We start from the raw sequence: 18,742 nt of genomic DNA, 5'->3' as shown, positions 1-18,742 counted from the left end.
CCTCTGATGATGCCTACATCATGATGGACGGAGAATGTGCTGTCGACCGTTTAAGCTATTAACAAGGCAACCTAAGTACACACGGACCTTGAGGTTTAGGCAGTTGATAATCAACATTGCATGGTTTTGAATGGCGAAGATCAGCATCTACGTACCTATCAGCTTTCAACCATCCTCTGATGCATGCTAACCTGCTTGTAACATAGCATCAAGATGGACGGTGAATTTGCTGTATACCGTTTAAGCTATTGGCAAGGCAACCTTAGTAAAAAAGGACCTTGGGGTTCAGGTTAGGATAGCTTTATTGTCCATGCAATTTATTTAAGTATACGACTGATAACGGATACCTTTACAGTCACATTCCACCATGAAGTATGTATGAATTTTATTTTAGTCTTAAGGCAACACTTTGACAGATGAACAAAGATTAAACTGTTATACAAATGCACACATTTTTTTGTACACATGTATTTTATTTTACAGTAATTTAAAAGAACACAACATTGATAAACTTGTACAATGGCGAAATGATTAGAATACAATGTGGTATTACATTGAACATTTGATTTTCATGTGATAAATTAGTACATATATAAGTTTATTGGGGGAAATAGGCACAACATATATACATAATGTTTGGTTAATCTAAACAGTCTAATGATTTCTATTATTAATGCTTTCCCATGATTTACAAAAGTTTATCTGCATATTAGAAATGAGATGTCACTGTTACAATGTGTGACAATGTTGTTGTTTTATAACTTACATTTTGTTAAACTTATAGCCCTCTCTCACTTCAGAATCATAATAGTTATACTAAGAATTTACACCAACATTAATGAACTACATAAATGTAGTGTGAATGTTGAAGTTATACAAACACATTATATACAGTTCAATCTCATAGAGATGATTAAATGCATTACATTGATACAGTTTAATCATAATGCTGCCATGAAAAAGTCCAAGTACAGCTGAAATATGTATTTTCTCCCTCATACAGTTATATTACATTGACCAGGACTTAAAATAATTAAACATTGAAATTTATAACATGAGATTTGTAAAACAATTTTAGTTAAGAAAACAGTAAATTCACATAAATTGGTATCTTTCAAGATTCAATAAAGACTTATTTACATCATCAAGCCATGTTTGTCGGAAGGGTTCATTAATTTGTGTTTTAAAATGTCACATAAATTTATTTATATCCCCAACATCCTTGGCAATCGAATCATTGATATAAGTTGCCCATGTATTCCTACATTAACTATCCTGATTTCGTTTCATATCATGTTACTTGGGAGTATTTTATCAGGTAATTGCAATACATCGCATCAATAATTGTCACATTTTCAGACTAAGTAGTGAACATTGATCTACCACATTCACCTGAAACAACACAATCATCAGCAGATGTGTTAAATCTGACCAAAAATTTACATAAGAAAGTTGGTAATACAATTGCAATACATAAAAACATGTTTGTGTATTAAAGCTGCACTCTCACAGATTGAATGTTTTGACAACATTTATATTTTTTGTCTTAGAGCGAGTCGATTTATTTCTAAAATGCATGTAAACCAGTCATAAAAGACTGCTGACAAATCATTTGATTGAAGATTTTTATATTTAAGTTAAAAAACTGATGTTTGATGCATGTTTTTCAACCTGTTAGTAACAGTTTTAGCCATGCAAATCTGCTATTTTTTATCATCAATATTTTATTACTGTTTTGCAGATATTTGCGACAACAAAATGCTCATTCTAATACAAGGGGAAAACTCGGTAATATATAAAAATGCAGCTTTAAACATTTATGAAAATAAAATCAAAATGAGAGTTACTAATGATCTAACAGACAGACAGACAGTGTGATTACTCATTGCACCTGCAATGGTCCAAAACTTGCTGGGAAGTGTCACACATGGTTGAGGCAATAAAGGAAGTTTGATTGTTAAAATAAGTTGACAGTTTTGTATAAAGGAATGCGTGTTTAATATTAATGAAATGTATTATTGCTGTGGGGTCCAGTAAATTATCAGTTAAAGTTATTTTTTTAGCAATGCATCAGTAAGGCGACTTAAAATGTCATTCCTCTTCTCTGTTGCCTCAACCATGCGTGTGGAGAGTGCTTTCACGCTCTCCCACTGACACTTTTGTTCCTCAGCAAAGCTTTGGAACCAAGCAGGTGGTTGACTTTGTTTTTTTGTTTTCTTTTTGCACGGCTCTTCACCCTCACTATTCATTGTTGTTTTAGGCGGCATCTGACTTGAGGTTGCTGTTGTAGTTGCATTCTCAATATTGACAGTCTCTATTTGTATATAAGAAAAAATAACATGTACATTACATCATAAATTACAAATTTATAATTATAAAGATACAATAATCCAATATTTTGTCAGTTTTATTTACAATTTGATGGATAAACCTAGATGTAACCTTACTCAGTGACAGTAAATAGACAGCACAAAGATAATAACTAACAAGACTTGTAGTCAGTCAATGTTATTCGACAAATAATTAATTACTTGCAATTTTACTTGAGAACTTATTATGAATATAATTGTTCAGTAACAGATGCAATACTACAAGCAATTCAACAACAGTGTGTGCAATTTTTATTATCTTTGTTTGAGACATTTTTATTAAACATTTATTAACGAAAATAAATGTCATTTGAAATTTCCAGTAATTACCCATTATGATGTTGCATTTGCCTCCATGTATGTAATTTCAAATACCTGTGGATGAGCTTATCACTCGCACTGGATGGACAGCCGGGTCCTTACACAGGAGACTATCCATCCGCTCCATGTACTCCCATCGACTTCGACCTCTACCCGTCTTTCCACAGGCATCAATTATGGTTCGGTATCTTGAAACGAAAAATCATGTTACAATCGTAATATTTCTATACTGTTGGATATACAAATACTACTAGTGTAATGGGAACACTACTCAATATTAAAAAACAGCAGCAAACAAGTGAAAAAAAGCAAAGGTTATTTCAAATCCGTGTTTGTGTCTTGTTGCATATGCAAGTGTCGCATTATTGTTGGAATGGCAGAGATCCTTTATTGTGCCTACGGCCTGAATCATTAATTGTGCCTATGGCCTAGATCCTTAATAGTGCATTGGACCTTTCTTAAGTCACATTTTATACCTGTATTTCATCGACCTGAACTTCTTGTCGCAGGCTTCTGAACTATATACAACTCCCCTCAAGGCCATGTCTTCAGAATTTTCTTTCCAAACCACCTTTGATTTAAAAGCACTGTTGCTGAACAGATCCTTGCGGTCTTCATACGCGGAGAGTAGCATCAGTATGTCTTCATGTTTCCAGGCAATGTCTACAAAAAGAGGAATTAAATAGAGGATTATTGCTTACATCATTGTAGGAAAGTAAAACACTTAACTGACGGAGATCACCAAAAGTTTAATTTTCGCAAGTGGAGCCCTAGGGAACATATAAAACATTAAGCAGTCATATGTAAAATATTTATCAACTACAACGCACAATGTTAAATGCATATGGGCACCAACAATTGCATAATTTCCCGTAGCATTATTGTAGCATTCAAAACACTAGTTTCATAGTAAAAAGTTTGATAAGGGTGTATGCTGCATTTGCATTATTTTTTTTCTCAAATTAAAATACTGAAATGGAAACAAGTAGTTACTGTCTTTATCCTCAGCTGAAGGGACCAATTGGTCAGTGCTTGGCTGTTGAGTTACAGTTTGGTCTGGTATAGCTGAAATGAAATAGAAAAAGCACATGCAAATCTAAGCAATTTATATATTTTCAAAACATCCTGGAGTAAGTACAAATTTAACTGTAAAACATGCATATGTAATAAGAAGGGTCCTTTTAGACATTTACATCTTGTTTTGACTATTAGAAGTCCATTGATCATGTATCGAGACAAGAGTACAAATTTTCTTCATATATGAATATATCTGTGAAAACACTTACAGCATGGCACTTCCTGATTTCTTCTACTTCCTGCTTCAGATTCTGCAATACATATTTGCAAAATTTACATAGCAAGAAATAAAAAAAATGCATTAACTCATTTAGATCTTGTCATTATGTAACAGACTGCACTAATTGCTATGTGCATCTCTCATGGTTCTAACCCATAACTTCTTGCTCTGGAAGCGGACCCTCTACCTTGTCACTATAAAAGCTAGCTCTATAGCGAGACAGAAGTGCTCCCTTTATACACATCGTATGAACCAAATCACAATTAGATATATACATATACATCCATTGATTCATTTAATGAGCAAGTCAAAACATGTTTTATTTATGAGTTGTCAGTAAAATGTGACAAACACCTATGTCAATTCATAACAGAAAACAATCCCATGCATTTTAACAGTCATCGAAATTAGAATTTTGATGAACAAGCCTGAATTCTTATACTATATCTTGGCACCAAATTGTTAACAAGCCCTGCTTTATAAAATTCAGAATTTGAGCAAGCCCATAAGACATTTTATTAGTGAAGGGCTTCCGCTTGTGTTAATCAAGACAACCTTTTTATATTATTTTTAACAATATCACACTATATGAATGATAAGAAATTGTACCTCCTTCCTTGCCAATCATAGCTTCCTCATAATTTTTCACCAGCTTATCAATCATTGACTGATCTGAAGATCAAGATATGACTTAATCTGAATCAGGATAAATAATTATGTTAATATATGTAAAAAAAAAATGTTATACACTTGATTTTAAGTTAATCATAATTATCAATAAACACCAGTTCACAAAACCAATGAAATATTATCTAATGAATAGAGAAACCACACTAATGTATTTCATTGATTACAAGGAAAGTCTAATGGTTTTACATCTAATGAACTATCTTCAAAATACACCAACCTTTATCCTCGACTACCGCCTTCCATGTTGGCAAGTCCACCTCAAAACTGGCCTCGGTTCCATCATCAAATCTGAGTGTGATAGGCTTCCAATATCGATTTATACTGAAAATAGTACTTTGTTGTTATCCTATTTAGTATCATCACATTGAAATGAGAGGGTGTATGAGTTATTGAATTCAATCAATGGGACAACATACAACTTTGATGTTAAACTAACATGAGTGCAATAGATACACACATGCTTTGCATCGTTTTTAACTATATGTTTTTGCATGAAAGACAGATCAAGAGGCGGGACCTGTAAATGAGGTGTATCAATTAAGCAGAGTAATTGATAGCTTAAAGACCTCGTCCCCATTCATGAAAGTCAATAATGTAAGCAACATAATGTAATTAATATGACATCATAGAACTTACATGTGTGAAAAGACTCACACATGATAAATTCTCATTGTCGTCTTATGCATCAGTCAATTGTAACCAAGGCCCCCATGTCAGTGGGTATACTGGGGTTAGCTGGGGAAATGGGCAATGTATTTACATTCCAGATTGCCCCGTAGGACCATGTGAATGCGGTGGTATTGTGGGCTAAGATATAGCGGGTAATGGGCCTAGTCCAAATAATTGTACGTTGAAGGATTTTTTACTATTTTTGATAGGGGGAGGGGGGGGGGGGCGGGCCTAATCATAACAAATATTTATTTTTTTTTTTTAATAATGAAAAAAATACAATTAAAATAAAATAAATGTTACTCGATACGGAAATAAGATACTCTTTATTATACAAAACAAAACATTCAGCGATAACAAATATTTGCCCAAAAATAATCATAGTTCAGTGACTCTTGGAAGATTATAGACGTCATACAGCATAAAATTATTTAATAAATAAATCAATTTCAATGCGCATAACGCTTTTAAATAACAATTTTCTTTTAACAGTGCTTAAAATGGCTTAAAACACTAAATATCTTTACTAGCAGCAAAAGTTTGTTTACCATTCCGCCATCTTGGTTTGCAAAGCGAACGCGATCAATGAGCGTTTGCGAGTTTGGCAGACGTTCTCGGCGCACGCTTAGTTCAATAGGGAAAACGCTCGAACGATCGCGATCGTTTTGCGAACGCTCGCCTTACTGAACGCACTGCATGTTAATAAACAACTACACAGATATCTATGACGTTGTTTTACAAACGGGCACCTGCTTTAATCCGTCTTGTCGTGTGTCAAAATCAATACTGTATCCTGAATGCACGGTGATTCAAATAACACTAGTTGTCTATCACACATTCTGTCCAACAAGCAGTCCAAACAACACTGGTGGTCCAACCAACACTTCCAGTCCAACCATTTATAATTGTTCAACCAACAGGTATGGTCCATCCAATATAGCGGCCCAGTAAGCAATAGATGCCAAACCAACAACAGCATGTCAGGTACTAGCTGTCCATCACGTTGCTACCAATCTAGCAGCCCAACCAATTGTAGTGATGTTCTTCATTGAAAGTAATGATATCAGAAGGTAACATCAGCATATTTGAATCATATCTGTAAAGAAAGGAATGGAACATAAAAAGCATATTTTTATAAAAAAGTAAGTTACTCTCAGACTTATTTATGAATGGGTTTTAAGACAATCTGGAACCCGATTTAATTCCAGGCCTGGGGGTATGCGACTAGTCCGGTGCCCATCATAATATTTGAAAATAACAAATCATTCAGAAGACTACACAGGTGACAGCATGACATAATTACTCTAAGTAAAATGTTTATTACATAGTAATAAAATACACACAGCAGTATAAATATCATAATTAATATTGATGATGATTTATTTATGTTCATTCATAAGACTATTAGTTATACCTGGTAATGTACATACAGATTCCTCATTAGATTATGACTGTCAGATAGTAAAACAGACTAATGTATTATTTGTGTTAATTTTCAAAACAAATGTTTTAGAATAGATGAGAATTTGTTGTTTATAAAACTCCAATAAGAATACTAACTGCAGTCTTTTTTTAACCATCTACCCCACCCACCAGAACTAACTGTCCAAGTAAACAGTCAAGCGATTTATAGCTCATGACATTCAAATAATACCACAATAATGTAATATAAACTCATTAAAATGACAAATCTAATACAAATAAATAAATTATAACAAACCTGGAATGATAATTTGTCCGTATTTATCGCTGTTATTGTACTTTGTCATAACCCAGAAATAAACCGGAAGTCACCATGCCGCAATGAATACAATCTTTATTTTATCCAATTGCAAAGTTTTCATAAACTTTTTGTTTCCTTCAGGCTATTAAACCAATTTTAATGATTTCATATAAGGATCTTTTCCCTATTCAAACAAAACAAAAAGTTTGAAAAACAAATCAATTATGTTTTAGTTTTAAAAGCAAAATTCAAATATAAAGTTAATAAACTATTTCTCACTTGACTAACCTCATAAACATATTAATTTATTGATTTAAACAATAATATTTCAATGTCAATATTTTTGTTCTTATTCTATATTGTATGCGTTTCTCAACATCCTTCTTTGTGTATGTTGTATGCAAATGTGAAAACCCTTCTTTGCCTATGTTGTATGCATTACTCTATTTCTTTGTTGTATGCATTTCATACTGCGCCCAACATTCGGAGCTCCTCGGCCATTTTTTTCAAAAACAACCTCGGATGTATATGGACGGTTTACATACTTAAAAAAGTGGTACGTTTAAGTCCGCTGCAAATAGATCGCGTAGTAATCTTATTTAGTAGTTAAAATTTATGACTTAACTCTTGGGAATCGTAATTATGTTTGCAATAATACACTTCACTGGCAATCAATTTAAACTGAGAGCAATGAATACAACTCTTAAACACTACATTTAATTAATGCTTTTATTCAAAAAAATACGGACTACTTCAACAGATGTACCGGCATACATCCGAGGTTGTTTTTGAAAAAATGGCCGAGGAGTTCCGAATGTGCGCCCAAAGGATTATGGTCTATTGGAAAGTCGAGAATGGACCATATATATATAGGTGGAGGTTATATGGGAGAAGTTTTCTCATTATTCAATGATAGAGGGGATTCAAAAATGGATAATGTCGTAAAATGACTTATTTGCTACATAATGGTTTAAAGCTGTCTATGGGTATAAGATAACTATATGGGAAGCAGTTTTGATATATCTTGGCCGTGATTACTAATATGATTACTGTATTGAAACGAAGTGTTGACTATATGGGAGTCAGTTTTGGTAAAATAGAAAATCCTTACTATATGGGAACCAGCTTTGGTAACTCAACGAATATATAATCATATAACATAAGACAGTTGATAAAAAGGATTCAGTGTTTGTTAAATGCAATTTATGGGTATACAGTTACAATAAGGGAGTCAGTTTTGGTTAAATGCAATTTATGGGTAAACAATTACTATATGGGAGTCAGTTTTGGTTAACTGCAATTTATGGGTATACAATTACTATATGGGAGTCAATTACTATAAGGGAGTCAGTTCTGGTGAACTGCAATTTATGGGTATACAATAACTATATGGGAGTCAGTTTTGTTAAACTGCAATTTAGGGGTATACAATTACTATAAGGGAGTCAGTTTTGGTTAACTGCAATTTATGGGTATACAATTACTATAAGGGAGTCAGTTTTGGTGAACTGCAATTTAGGGGTATACAATTACTATATGGGAGTCAGTTTTGGTTAACTGCAATTTATGGGTATACAATTACTATAAGGGAGTCAGTTTTGGTTAACTGCCAAAATATATAATTGGATACAATTTGGATAACTATAACCTTTGTTATCAAATGAAGGCATTTAGTTTAAAGTTAGAGCATATTTAATAATTATAACTCCACAACAGCCATCGTACTATTATAATATTAACTATAGCAGTCCTATCGGAAAGTGATTGCAAATACCGGGTACCGGTAACCGTGCTTTTGCACCGCCCTTCAGAACGATTTACGTTAACCAAAATCGAATCCCCTAAATATTCGATTTCGTTTCCCATATAACACTTACCATATATATATAACGGCAGGTGAAAATATAATCATAAAGATATTTGACTCAGTTTAACAATGATCGTGGCTGCAGGTTTGATAGTTTTCAGGAGAGGTGTGGACAGTGTAGAGTACTTACTTTTAAAGCATTCTAACAGGAAATGGCATTGGTCCCCTCCTAAAGGTACGTTTAAGTTTTGTCTTATACACACATGGGGTCAATCGTAACAACTCGGCCATCTCCGGCAAGCTTCGAGATATACCTCGTAAATAGTAGTAAGGATATACGAAAGTGCGATGCGGCTGCCGGCGATTAACACCGTTTTCAATCCGCGTAAAGAAGGCCCATTGTAACAACAAGGAAATGGATTGTGTTAAATTAAATGTGCTTGTTTAAGAGAAAATATTTATTTTAACCTCAAAAAATGTTCGTTTTATGAATATTTAGATGTTTTCTTATAGTTGAAGCACTCTATTTTCTCTAGAAAAATCGTGAGCACACAGAAAATGTACTTGACAGTCATTGAAATGATCATACGGTTCATGGCATGCATGAATCATTACATCGGATTAAATGCATGCATGGACTAAATGTCAACATTTTCTCAACAGTTATAGGAATACCCTATGAAATGTAAGTTTTAAGTCATACTTTGCCGTGTTATTTTTCACACCATGCCTTGCCATTAAAACAACATTACTATTCTGTAAAATCATTGATTGCATATTGTGCAGACTTTTGTGGATTGTGGTAGGATGGGTGTGAGCTTGGCACCCAGTCAGCTTTACCAGCTGAAATCTATGCATGCTTTTACTTCAGCATTATTAGGTTTGGGCTGCAGATTTTTTTTGTGTAAGCAGTTCTGTGGGGTTGAGGTGGGGCGGTGACTATCCACACAGTAAGCTCAATTGTTAGAGTACCAATACAACGTTCATGTGGATATGCACCAGACAATTGTAACCACGGCCTCCCCAGGTCTGGGGAATAGTGGGGACTTTGACTTTCAGTACAGCCAACCCCGGCGCGGACGATCCAATGGCAAAATCCCTGCCATATGCCCCCACACCCAAGGGACTCTAGGTAAGGTCCATTCCCCTCTATATTTTAAGCGAAGATAAAACCACTGCATTCAACCAGCACTGCAGGGCCACCTGATAGGTAAAAACACGGCCCATATCCCCTGGTTAACCCCAGTATTCCCCCGGACCTGGGGTGGGGGGGGGTACAATTGACTGGTGCACTAAGTTGACAGATGTTGTCTTAAAATTGTATTTGTTCAAGGCAGATCATGCTTCACTTTACCTCCTAGGCTGTGGATAAAACCCACTCATTAGAAGTTTCCTTACACATTATACTTGTCTAAATCTATAATTATTAGTCTCAATATCTTTGAGTAAATTGTCATTTTTTATTAAAAACAACACCAAATGAGTAACTGATAAGATACTCAACTGATTCATTTTTTTGTCAATAAAAGCCTTAAACAAATATTTAAACAGGTTGCTAAGCTTTTCAGCAATGTATACCAGACTTTTTTCAATAATACTTAATCTATTTTGAATAATTAGCCTTTAGATCACTCTTCACCAAATGACTCTTTTATGTCCAACTCCATAAAATGCAAACAAGAATAATTACAGTTTGGATCAACATGTCTCTTAATTTTATTTTTAATATTAGTCAAGTAATAACAGAGCCATGTGTATGCAATCCAATGTAAAACTAATGATAAATTAGATTTTGCTCCCATTTTTACTTTCATTTCTGTGCCAAGCCCTTTTAAGTGCATTGAGTCTTTTGGGAGACTTCACAATATTTCTGGCGCTTAATCCCCATATATGGATAGTAAGTTGCCCTACAAATTTAAGTCTTCAATACAAAATATACTGTATGTCTCCACTTTAACCATAAACACACAATGTGAGGACTATTTAAAGCATTACCATGTGTCAGAATTATAGATCTTTCTTTACATTTTATTTGTCTAATTGTATTACCGGTCTCTTTAGCAATATCCTTGTGCCTCTTTGAGTACTTGGCTTGACAGTTTGGTTTTTAATACATTGTTTTGAATGTTTTATTTGTACACAACAATGATGATGATGATGATGATGACACTATGCTATGCCAAAACCTCAACACATTTTCTTCAAACAAAAAAAGGACAGTCATTCAGAATAACTTTTATTACATCATTTGAGAAAATAAACTCATACAATCAACGAAATAAACATGCATCTGTAAAAGCACAAGTCATGTTATGTGTTCGTTAAATTCAACTTAATAAAGAAAACAAATATTGGTTGCAGTAAGCAATGCGCATCACTTCTAATAAACATTCCAACAGACTGAAAAATAAATCAACACAAATGGAAAAACTGTTTGCAAGTCAGCTAGTACTTATTCTATGCCTTATCAGATTGCTATGCAAGCTGGAAGCTTACAAAATCACTCTTAAGTCTGTTGCCTAAGAAGAAACAAGTATGGACATCCTTTTCCTGAGGTCAAGAGAAAGTATCTTGGAGGTCTTGAACTCACAACCTTGAATTTGGGGCTTATCCTCTAGACCACTTTCACCTTTTCACATTTTAAAGAGCCAGTTTACATTATGGCATTTGCAAGGATGTGCTCTATTAACAGATTTTCTGAAGTCTTAAAAATTGAACTGAACAAAATAGTTCTCCTTTATTTGGTCTGCCGATGCCATCTGTTTCTGTTTTTGTAGTTATCTTCCCTCCATAATATAGGAAAACCACTTAAAGCGTATATAAATCCTTTATCATTTTACCCTTTTAAAATATATGTTCAGATTTATTTAATAATCACGGACCAACAGATGACTTTTATCTTCAACTTCACATCAGTATGTAAGTCATCAAATATTTGAGATGACAAGATGTTCCACTAAACGCTTTGTTTCCATCTTGCACTCATTTTTCCAAGGAAGGCGTTGCAGTTGTGTTAAGATGATTGCCATGCATTGCACGTCAATCCTCATACAATGGCATTTTTTATTACATTCGGATTCCAGTGCCTGAAATAGAAAACAGAAAATACAACAATAATAGGAATTATATTTTCAGATCAATTATTTTAAAAGCCTGTACAACAACAGAAAAGTATTCATTAAACATTAAGTGCAACACCAATTTAAAGCTGCATCCTCACAGTTTTACTGTTCTGACACCTTTGTTATTTTTGTCTTTAAACAAGCCAATTGGCAATTATTGTGCAAATGTATGGAAACCAGTGATATTAGACTGCTGACATAATATCAGATCACAGTCTTTCATATACAAGTTTGAAAATTTGGTAAAAATTCCTCCAACTAGTCATATAAGGTCACACATAATAGAACAGATTTCAATTGATTGGAAAATATTTTTTGCTATCGCTTTAAGCCGTATAATTAATTATATGTGTAAATTTAATTTAATTACTCCTTTGGGCTTTTGAAGAATGACCAAGAAGAACTGTCAATCTGTGAGAGAGCAGCTTTTAGCTCTGGACTGCTGGTTAATTAAAAATATGAAATGAACTTGTTATCATGTTTAAATTCATCTACAATGTTGATATTTTAATACTGTCAATCCTTGTTGGTTAATTGTACAAACATGCAGGTACTTTTGGGCTTAAACCAATAGGATACTTGACTGTTAAATTATTGTCCGAATTTCGAAAATAGCACAACCATTACCTCATCTGCCTTTTTTCATTTGAACAAGCCGGGAATCAGAGTCAGCTGCACCCCTGGTACCATACTCTTCTCTGAAAATGACAATAAGATTAAAATTTAAATGTCTGCATTTCATTGGCACAGTAAAAATGTCAACATTTTTCAATGTTTCTGCATCACCACCACTGGTGGATATCAAAGAATTTAGTCTTGAAAGAAATGTGTGCTGGTTTATGCGTTCAAACTTATTTTGTTAAACCAATAGAATGAAGATCTAATTTATTTAGAGAACTATATTAGTGAACAGGGCCGAGGTATTCAATTCAGTGTTCTCAATAAGAACCGGCTGCCGGCCAAAATGGACGGTTCAAATGGCAATAGGGCCGGTTCAAATTTGGAAAACTAAATGAATTTTTAGTAGAATAAGTAGAAGCTGGTCGGTAACTTTACTATTGGAGATGGTTCGACCGAAACTTATTGAGAACCCTGCAATTGTGCCATTACATTAAGTTGTTTGCTACCAACAATCACGGACATATAAACTATACATCCTTGGTTAAAAGAATGTAAATTTTAATTATAAAAAATTAAAGTTAATGATATGAAATGTATGAGATAAATACACTGAGAAAGAAAGTCTAACCTATTATCGATCTAAGTAAAGTCAGATTCAGACTTATTTGTTATTAAAAAAAAACAAAAAGAGTATTTGTTTTCTTAATTTTTGCCACTGATCACTGGAGCTTCAAAATTGTTATTTACTAAATTAGAATCTGTCAAATAAAAGAATACTTTACCCCTAGTCATTCTAAAATGCCGTCCAGGCTAACCATCATTAAAAAAAAAGCCTGGACGGCATTTTAGAATGACTAACTTTACCCCACCCACTAAGAATTTATGACATTTCCAATTAGTTTCTCATTAGGGCTCTTTTAAAACTATTTTTGTATTTTATTAAAATACAATAAGTATAAAAATAACACTTACACACAAATAAGTGGTAAAAGTTCGCTCCTCATTCTGTCTTTGGACTAACATATCTCTTGGTTGTTTGAACATCTTCTTGGTCGGCCATGATGGACTATTTTCTTACGACCCGTATTATATCCGAGGCCATATCTTGATACTAGCCGAGGAGTTCCGATTGACATGGGGTATTCCGGATCAGTAACAACCTTTTCGCGTATTTTTAGTTCAAATACATTGGTATGATTTTTTTTTTATATAACATGAAAGACAAACTATTCCTAAGTTGAACCAAACTGGTTTGTAACAAAATGTTACGGCTTTTATCAAACTCCGCGCAGTGTTACTTCCCTTGCAGTACAGTAATCACTGCCACCACAAGATTTTCATCCAAAATTGGATGAAAACTTTTAATGGCATTTTTTTTAATCATATATATTTATTCTTATATCCTTTCTTAAATAATTACTTTACGCCAGTTGATAGGCATAATATGTTTTATAAAAAAATAACAATTAAAAAAAACATTCGGAAATGTTCGGTCTTTTTTCAAATTGAAAGTAGGATTTACAAATTACAATATCAACATGGATGTGTTGTTAGCTATTCAGACATGTATCGAACGTTTTGCATTTTTTCCTTTTATGGAATAAAATCGTTTATTTTCTAAACAAATGAAACATGTTGCTGGAATTTCTTTTAAAGGTGTTCCGTCCATTTTGTAAATTGCAATCACGTGCCGTTTCTATCATCACGTGATATTTGTGAAGGCAGTGATTACTGTACTGCAAGGGAAGTAACACTGCGCGGAGTTTGGGCTTTTATTGGTATTTACACGCTTGAATAACCTTACCAATTTGGTTACTTCCGGCATTCGGAACTCCTCGGCCATTTTTTTCAAAAACAACCTCGGATGTATTTGGACGGTTTACATACTCAAAAAGTGGTACGTTTAAGTCCGCTGCAAGTAGATCGCGTAGTAATTTTATTTAGCAGTTAAACTTTGTGACTTAACTCTTGGAATTCTTTATTATGTTTGCAATAATTCAATTCAATGGCAATCAACTTAAACTTAGATCAATAAATACAACTCTAAAACACTACATTTAATTAATGATATAATTCAAAATTTTACGAACTACTTCAACTTATGTACCGGCATACATCCGAGGTTGTTTTCGATAAAATGGCCGAGGAGCTCCGAATGTACTTCCGGTTCACCTTGGGCAGTTTCGGATCAAAGGGTTACACTTCACTAAATTAGAAGTATATAATGTGTTTCACATTGAATTAAGAAGTTGGGGCATACATTAGTACCAGTTAATCAATATATTCCTATATATGCCTTGTGGACATGCCATATTCAAATTCAACAAAGGGGGCATTTTAAAAGAGAACAATGATTTAACTAGATTGTATTTTAAACATACATGTTAGGATTAAATAACAAACTAACACAATTTTAGAACATGCATTCATTAAGATTCCAGTTATAAGACAGGAATTAACAAATACTCACACTCATAACATCACAAACCAGGGGCCGTGATTACGAACAGTCTCAAGACTGAGTCTGAAAGTTGGACTCAGTCTCAGCACCTGAGTCCAAGTCCAGACTCAGCTGAGCTTGTCGAATATAACATGATTTCAAACAGTCTCTGACTCAGTCTCAACGTTGAGCCTGAGTCCGATTCCGCAATATTTATACTTGCATGAACGTAAGCGGCCATTGTTTACTTTTTCAAGCGTTATCGTTCTTGAACTTTGCTCAGAATTTCTAGACGCATATTACCAATGTAGTCAAAATCAGATACCTGTACAATGCAAGCGCCTGAGTGACTGTCGGCTGTGTTTGATGTAAAATGTCGCTAGAAAAACAAAGGACGACCTGGGATGAAAAAGAGCGACTGTGTGCCGTGCGGCTAGTGATTGAACAGTACGACGTGTTATACGGAGGATTTGCCGACGGAATCACATTCAAAGAAAAGTCGGCCGCCTGGAATAAGGTGGCCGATGACTTGAATGCGTAAGTTAGATAAGCTGGTTAAACGTTACCTTAAATGATTAAGCTTTCAGTGGCTATTTTCATCTTAAATTTAACGCAATGAGTGTATAAATATCAATACAAAGTCTGCATTAAAGAACTTCTTTTATGAGCAATAGGATTTTAACAGCATACAGCATTACATGTACCTGCTGATTTAAGGTGGTTTGAAAGACCTCATTTGTCTCATTTGAATATGTTTCTCTTCTGGGAAAGTATTTTCTTGCAGAAATTCTGACTGCTTGTATTTATATAGAATCTATGTTGGAAGTGGAATTAATTTATTTATATTATTTTAATTACTTGTAAAATATTTCCTGTTCATTATAAAAAACATTGATTAATCTGAAGGGTGGCCATTTCAATTGCAGATCAAGCAATGTAAAGCGGACACATGCAGAGGTTAAGAAATTGTTCCAGAATATGAAAAGTAGAGGTATAATGTAATAAATGTTTTGATACTTATCACTGGTATATTATACAGATTTTCATAATTAATAATACATTATTATCTAATCAAAACACTTCATATGTGCAAAGTCTTAGAGTAAAATCTTTGAATTATATCATGGTGGAAATTCAGTAAAGCTTTACATTCAATTATTTATGTATTTAAACATCAGTATAAAGAATCCATTATTCTTTTAGCCAAGAAAAAGTATAACGAAAACATGGCCACTGGTGGCGGTCCAGTTGGCAAGATAACACTGGCAGAGGAAATTGTCCTTGAATTTCTGAAGGACAAGCCCCAACTCATAGGGATCCCAGGCGGGATAGAATCTGGAGGTACCCCTTTAAAGAATTGCTGAATGTATCAGTTAATTGAATTATATGTTTCAGCCATTTTTTTATCCTGTTAAAATAATGGTAATGTGCAACTGCTTCAATCATAGATGTTACCTTTTAACATAATAATTCCCATAATGGAAGTAAAATGATATAATGGAAACAATGTAAAAAAACATTTAACATGGCACAATCTAGTTTACACTGTATTGCATGATGTTTTGTAGCTATAAGAACCATTAATAGGGAAACAAATCTTATTTTCAGTGATAGAGCCTGTGGAAGATGCTGCCAGTGTTGCAGATTTGGTTGTGCAACAAGCCCCAAGTAAGAGTCTTATAATATACTTTTATGAGGCCTTTTATATTAAAGTTCAGTTTGTCTTGATAAATGATAGTCATGATTTTTTTTGAGGGCACCATTCTTATAATCAATGTTAAAGAATAAGGAGGGCTATACTACTCGTCCCAGCGTCGGCGTCTGGTTAAAGTTTTAAGGTAAATTTTGGGATTTAGGGATTTTCCCTTATAAGTCTAATATCCTTCCTTCGATTGACTTAATATTATTAATAGAAAAAGGGTTGGTATTGAATAACCTAAGAAAGGGTCTACATATTGTGACCAAACTTGGTATATAGGAAGAGTTTATAGAGACCTTTCCTGATATTGTGTTTTGGGTTTGTCGAGTCTTATGACAGCTCTTGTTAGTTTCCTTCTTCTCTCATCTTCAATTTCTACATGTAGAATGATATCAATTGAAGTGATGTTTAGTTTTTGTACACAGTAGTTTTATAGTATGTTACCATTGCCTCCAGTTGAGATGTAGTATAGCATCCTAAAGGGGGTTAGAATGTTTTCTAAAGAAAGAAAGTGGTCAAAATTGTCAATGTCTTCACAAGTGGTACTGCTCGGTACTCTATGTTCTGTCCAATTACTTTTCATAATCTAATATGAGAGTAAGTTTTACACATTTTCTTATACATCACTGTAACTTTGCATGAACATTTCAGTGACAGAGAGTAAGCACATCAGCACGCATCAAGAAACAGTGTCAGTTCATGCCATTGAACATCCAAGTGTGTCCCATGAACACCCAGATGAACCCAGAGTGATGCAGACAAATACAAAGAAACGTAAACCATTTGTATAACTCATTGTTTTGATATGTTTCTATGAGTACATTTTCAACGGTATATTCATATTTAACACAAAATCAGGAACATAGGATATATATGTATATCAGTCAAATCATAAATATTAAACACTTACACGAAATGATGAATGGCATAATATGGATGCAGATGAAATTTGGTTAAAAAAGAAAACATATTAATTTCAGTTGTTAACTGCCTTTTGCATTTGAAAGATATTTTTTTTTTCAACATTGGTGGTCTTAATGCCTTATTTCATTTTCAAATCATCAACAGCAATATATGCATGTTTTTAGAGTAAATTTGCATTCATTATAATCCATGCTAAGGAATATTTGCATTTTTGTTGTGTACATTATAAATGTATAAACTTAAAAACAAAAATATACAATTTCTTCATAGGTCGTAGGAAGTGCATGGATAGGATTGAGCTCACCGAGGAGCTTCATGACCTTGAAGTTTGCAGAGCAAGAAAGGAGATTGAACTTTTAGATTTAAAAATAGCTCAACAACGTGAACTTTTCCAATTGAAAAAATCTGTTCTGGAGAATGCCATGCGAAATGCTAACATGGATTTCAACATAACTTTTCCAGGATTAGGAAATGAAAGTTTCAATTTTTCATAAGATCTCTTTTTGAATGCAGTATAAATTGTTAAAGCTGCACTCTCACACATTTACCATTTTTACAACTTTTTCATGTTTTGTCTTTAATTATATCATAGATTTCAATATTTCTGTTCGAAAATTAATATTTCATGGCTTAAATGCATAAAATATCAATTTTTGCACTTGATTATAAAAATATGGGAACTAATTTTTGTCATGAATCTCACAAAACTGGTTCCCTTGGATTTTCACAAAAATTGGCTCGTTCCAAGATAAAAAATAAAAAAAACTTGTTCAAACTGTGACAGTGCAGCTTTAAAGATCCTAGATAATATTTACCACACTCCATGATATTGTTTTAATATTCCAAAAAGGATGAATAGATGTCTAAAATAATTTATTTAATGAAAGATACTGAGTTTAATTTGAAAGAAATGAACATTTAACAAGTCATTTCTTCATACTAAGACTTAAGTAGACCATAGTAAATATTTTAGCATTCACCAATCATTTACCGTAATATCAATTTGAGACACTCATTTGTTCTTCAACATATACAACATGTGTTATTGAGATGGAAATTA

The 18,742-nt window shown here is 33.5% G+C and overlaps 3 protein-coding genes and 1 long non-coding RNA gene across 5 annotated transcripts in view; 2 read left to right on the top strand and 2 right to left on the bottom strand.

Annotated features, from left to right (window-relative positions):
- Nucleotides 1–1,698: 1,698 nt before the first annotated feature.
- LOC128206745 (uncharacterized) lies at nt 1,699–7,130 on the bottom strand. 2 transcript variants are annotated; one of them, XM_052909411.1, is made up of 9 exons: nt 7,067–7,130; nt 6,096–6,442; nt 4,895–4,998; nt 4,597–4,659; nt 3,977–4,018; nt 3,684–3,755; nt 3,167–3,353; nt 2,745–2,878; nt 1,699–2,314 (listed from the first exon to the last, which is right to left on the bottom strand). In XM_052909411.1, the coding sequence occupies exons 4-9, from the start codon at nt 4,649–4,651 to the stop codon at nt 2,052–2,054; spliced, it is 753 nt and encodes a 250-aa protein (XP_052765371.1). In that variant the 5' UTR covers nt 4,652–4,659; nt 4,895–4,998; nt 6,096–6,442; nt 7,067–7,130; the 3' UTR covers nt 1,699–2,051. The 2 variants fall into 2 exon arrangements, with proteins under 2 accessions (XP_052765371.1, XP_052765372.1); XM_052909412.1 differs by lacking the exons at nt 6,096–6,442; nt 7,067–7,130 and having other exon boundaries at nt 4,895–5,038.
- Nucleotides 7,131–8,931: 1,801 nt separating this feature from the next.
- LOC128206964 (bis(5'-nucleosyl)-tetraphosphatase [asymmetrical]-like) overlaps nt 8,932–18,742 on the top strand; it is a 31,257-nt gene continuing 21,446 nt past the window's right edge. Inside the window, exon 1 of the mRNA XM_052909718.1 lies at nt 8,932–9,111. Within this exon, the coding sequence (XP_052765678.1) occupies nt 9,006–9,111 (106 nt within the window). The 5' untranslated portion in view covers nt 8,932–9,005. The remainder of the gene's footprint in view (nt 9,112–18,742) is intronic.
- LOC128206965 (uncharacterized) lies at nt 11,915–13,754 on the bottom strand. The gene is made up of 3 exons (XR_008256624.1): nt 13,592–13,754; nt 12,626–12,696; nt 11,915–11,962 (listed from the first exon to the last, which is right to left on the bottom strand). It is a non-coding gene; the product is annotated as an uncharacterized LOC128206965 (long non-coding RNA).
- Nucleotides 15,384–18,659, top strand: LOC128206963 (uncharacterized). Its single transcript, XM_052909717.1, has 6 exons — nt 15,384–15,596; nt 15,986–16,050; nt 16,263–16,400; nt 16,668–16,727; nt 17,410–17,532; nt 17,953–18,659. The coding sequence occupies exons 1-6, from the start codon at nt 15,433–15,435 to the stop codon at nt 18,174–18,176; spliced, it is 774 nt and encodes a 257-aa protein (XP_052765677.1). The 5' UTR covers nt 15,384–15,432; the 3' UTR covers nt 18,177–18,659.

The sequence above is a fragment of the Mya arenaria genome, chromosome 10, assembly GCF_026914265.1.
Source record: "Mya arenaria isolate MELC-2E11 chromosome 10, ASM2691426v1".
Lineage (NCBI taxonomy): Eukaryota > Metazoa > Mollusca > Bivalvia > Myida > Myidae > Mya > Mya arenaria.
Note: the sequence above shows the minus strand (reverse complement) of the source record. Positions and strands in the feature narration are given on the sequence as shown.

Bases quoted from the DNA above. Each gene is read 5' to 3' on its own strand.
- LOC128206963 (XM_052909717.1), top strand. From the start codon at position 15,433: ATGTCGCTAGAAAAACAAAGGACGACCTGGGATGAAAAAGAGCGACTG. The intron at 15,597-15,985 runs GTAAGTTAGATA...TTTCAATTGCAG, and splicing joins GTGGCCGATGACTTGAATGC to ATCAAGCAATGTAAAGCGGA. The intron at 16,051-16,262 runs GTATAATGTAAT...TTATTCTTTTAG, and splicing joins CCAGAATATGAAAAGTAGAG to CCAAGAAAAAGTATAACGAA.
- LOC128206745 (XM_052909411.1), bottom strand. From the start codon at position 4,651: ATGATTGATAAGCTGGTGAAAAATTATGAGGAAGCTATGATTGGCAAG. The intron at 4,019-4,596 runs GTACAATTTCTT...TATGTATTGCAG, and splicing joins TATGATTGGCAAGGAAGGAG to AATCTGAAGCAGGAAGTAGA. The intron at 2,315-2,744 runs GTATTTGAAATT...ATATACAAATAG, and splicing joins AGTGATAAGCTCATCCACAG to AGACTGTCAATATTGAGAAT.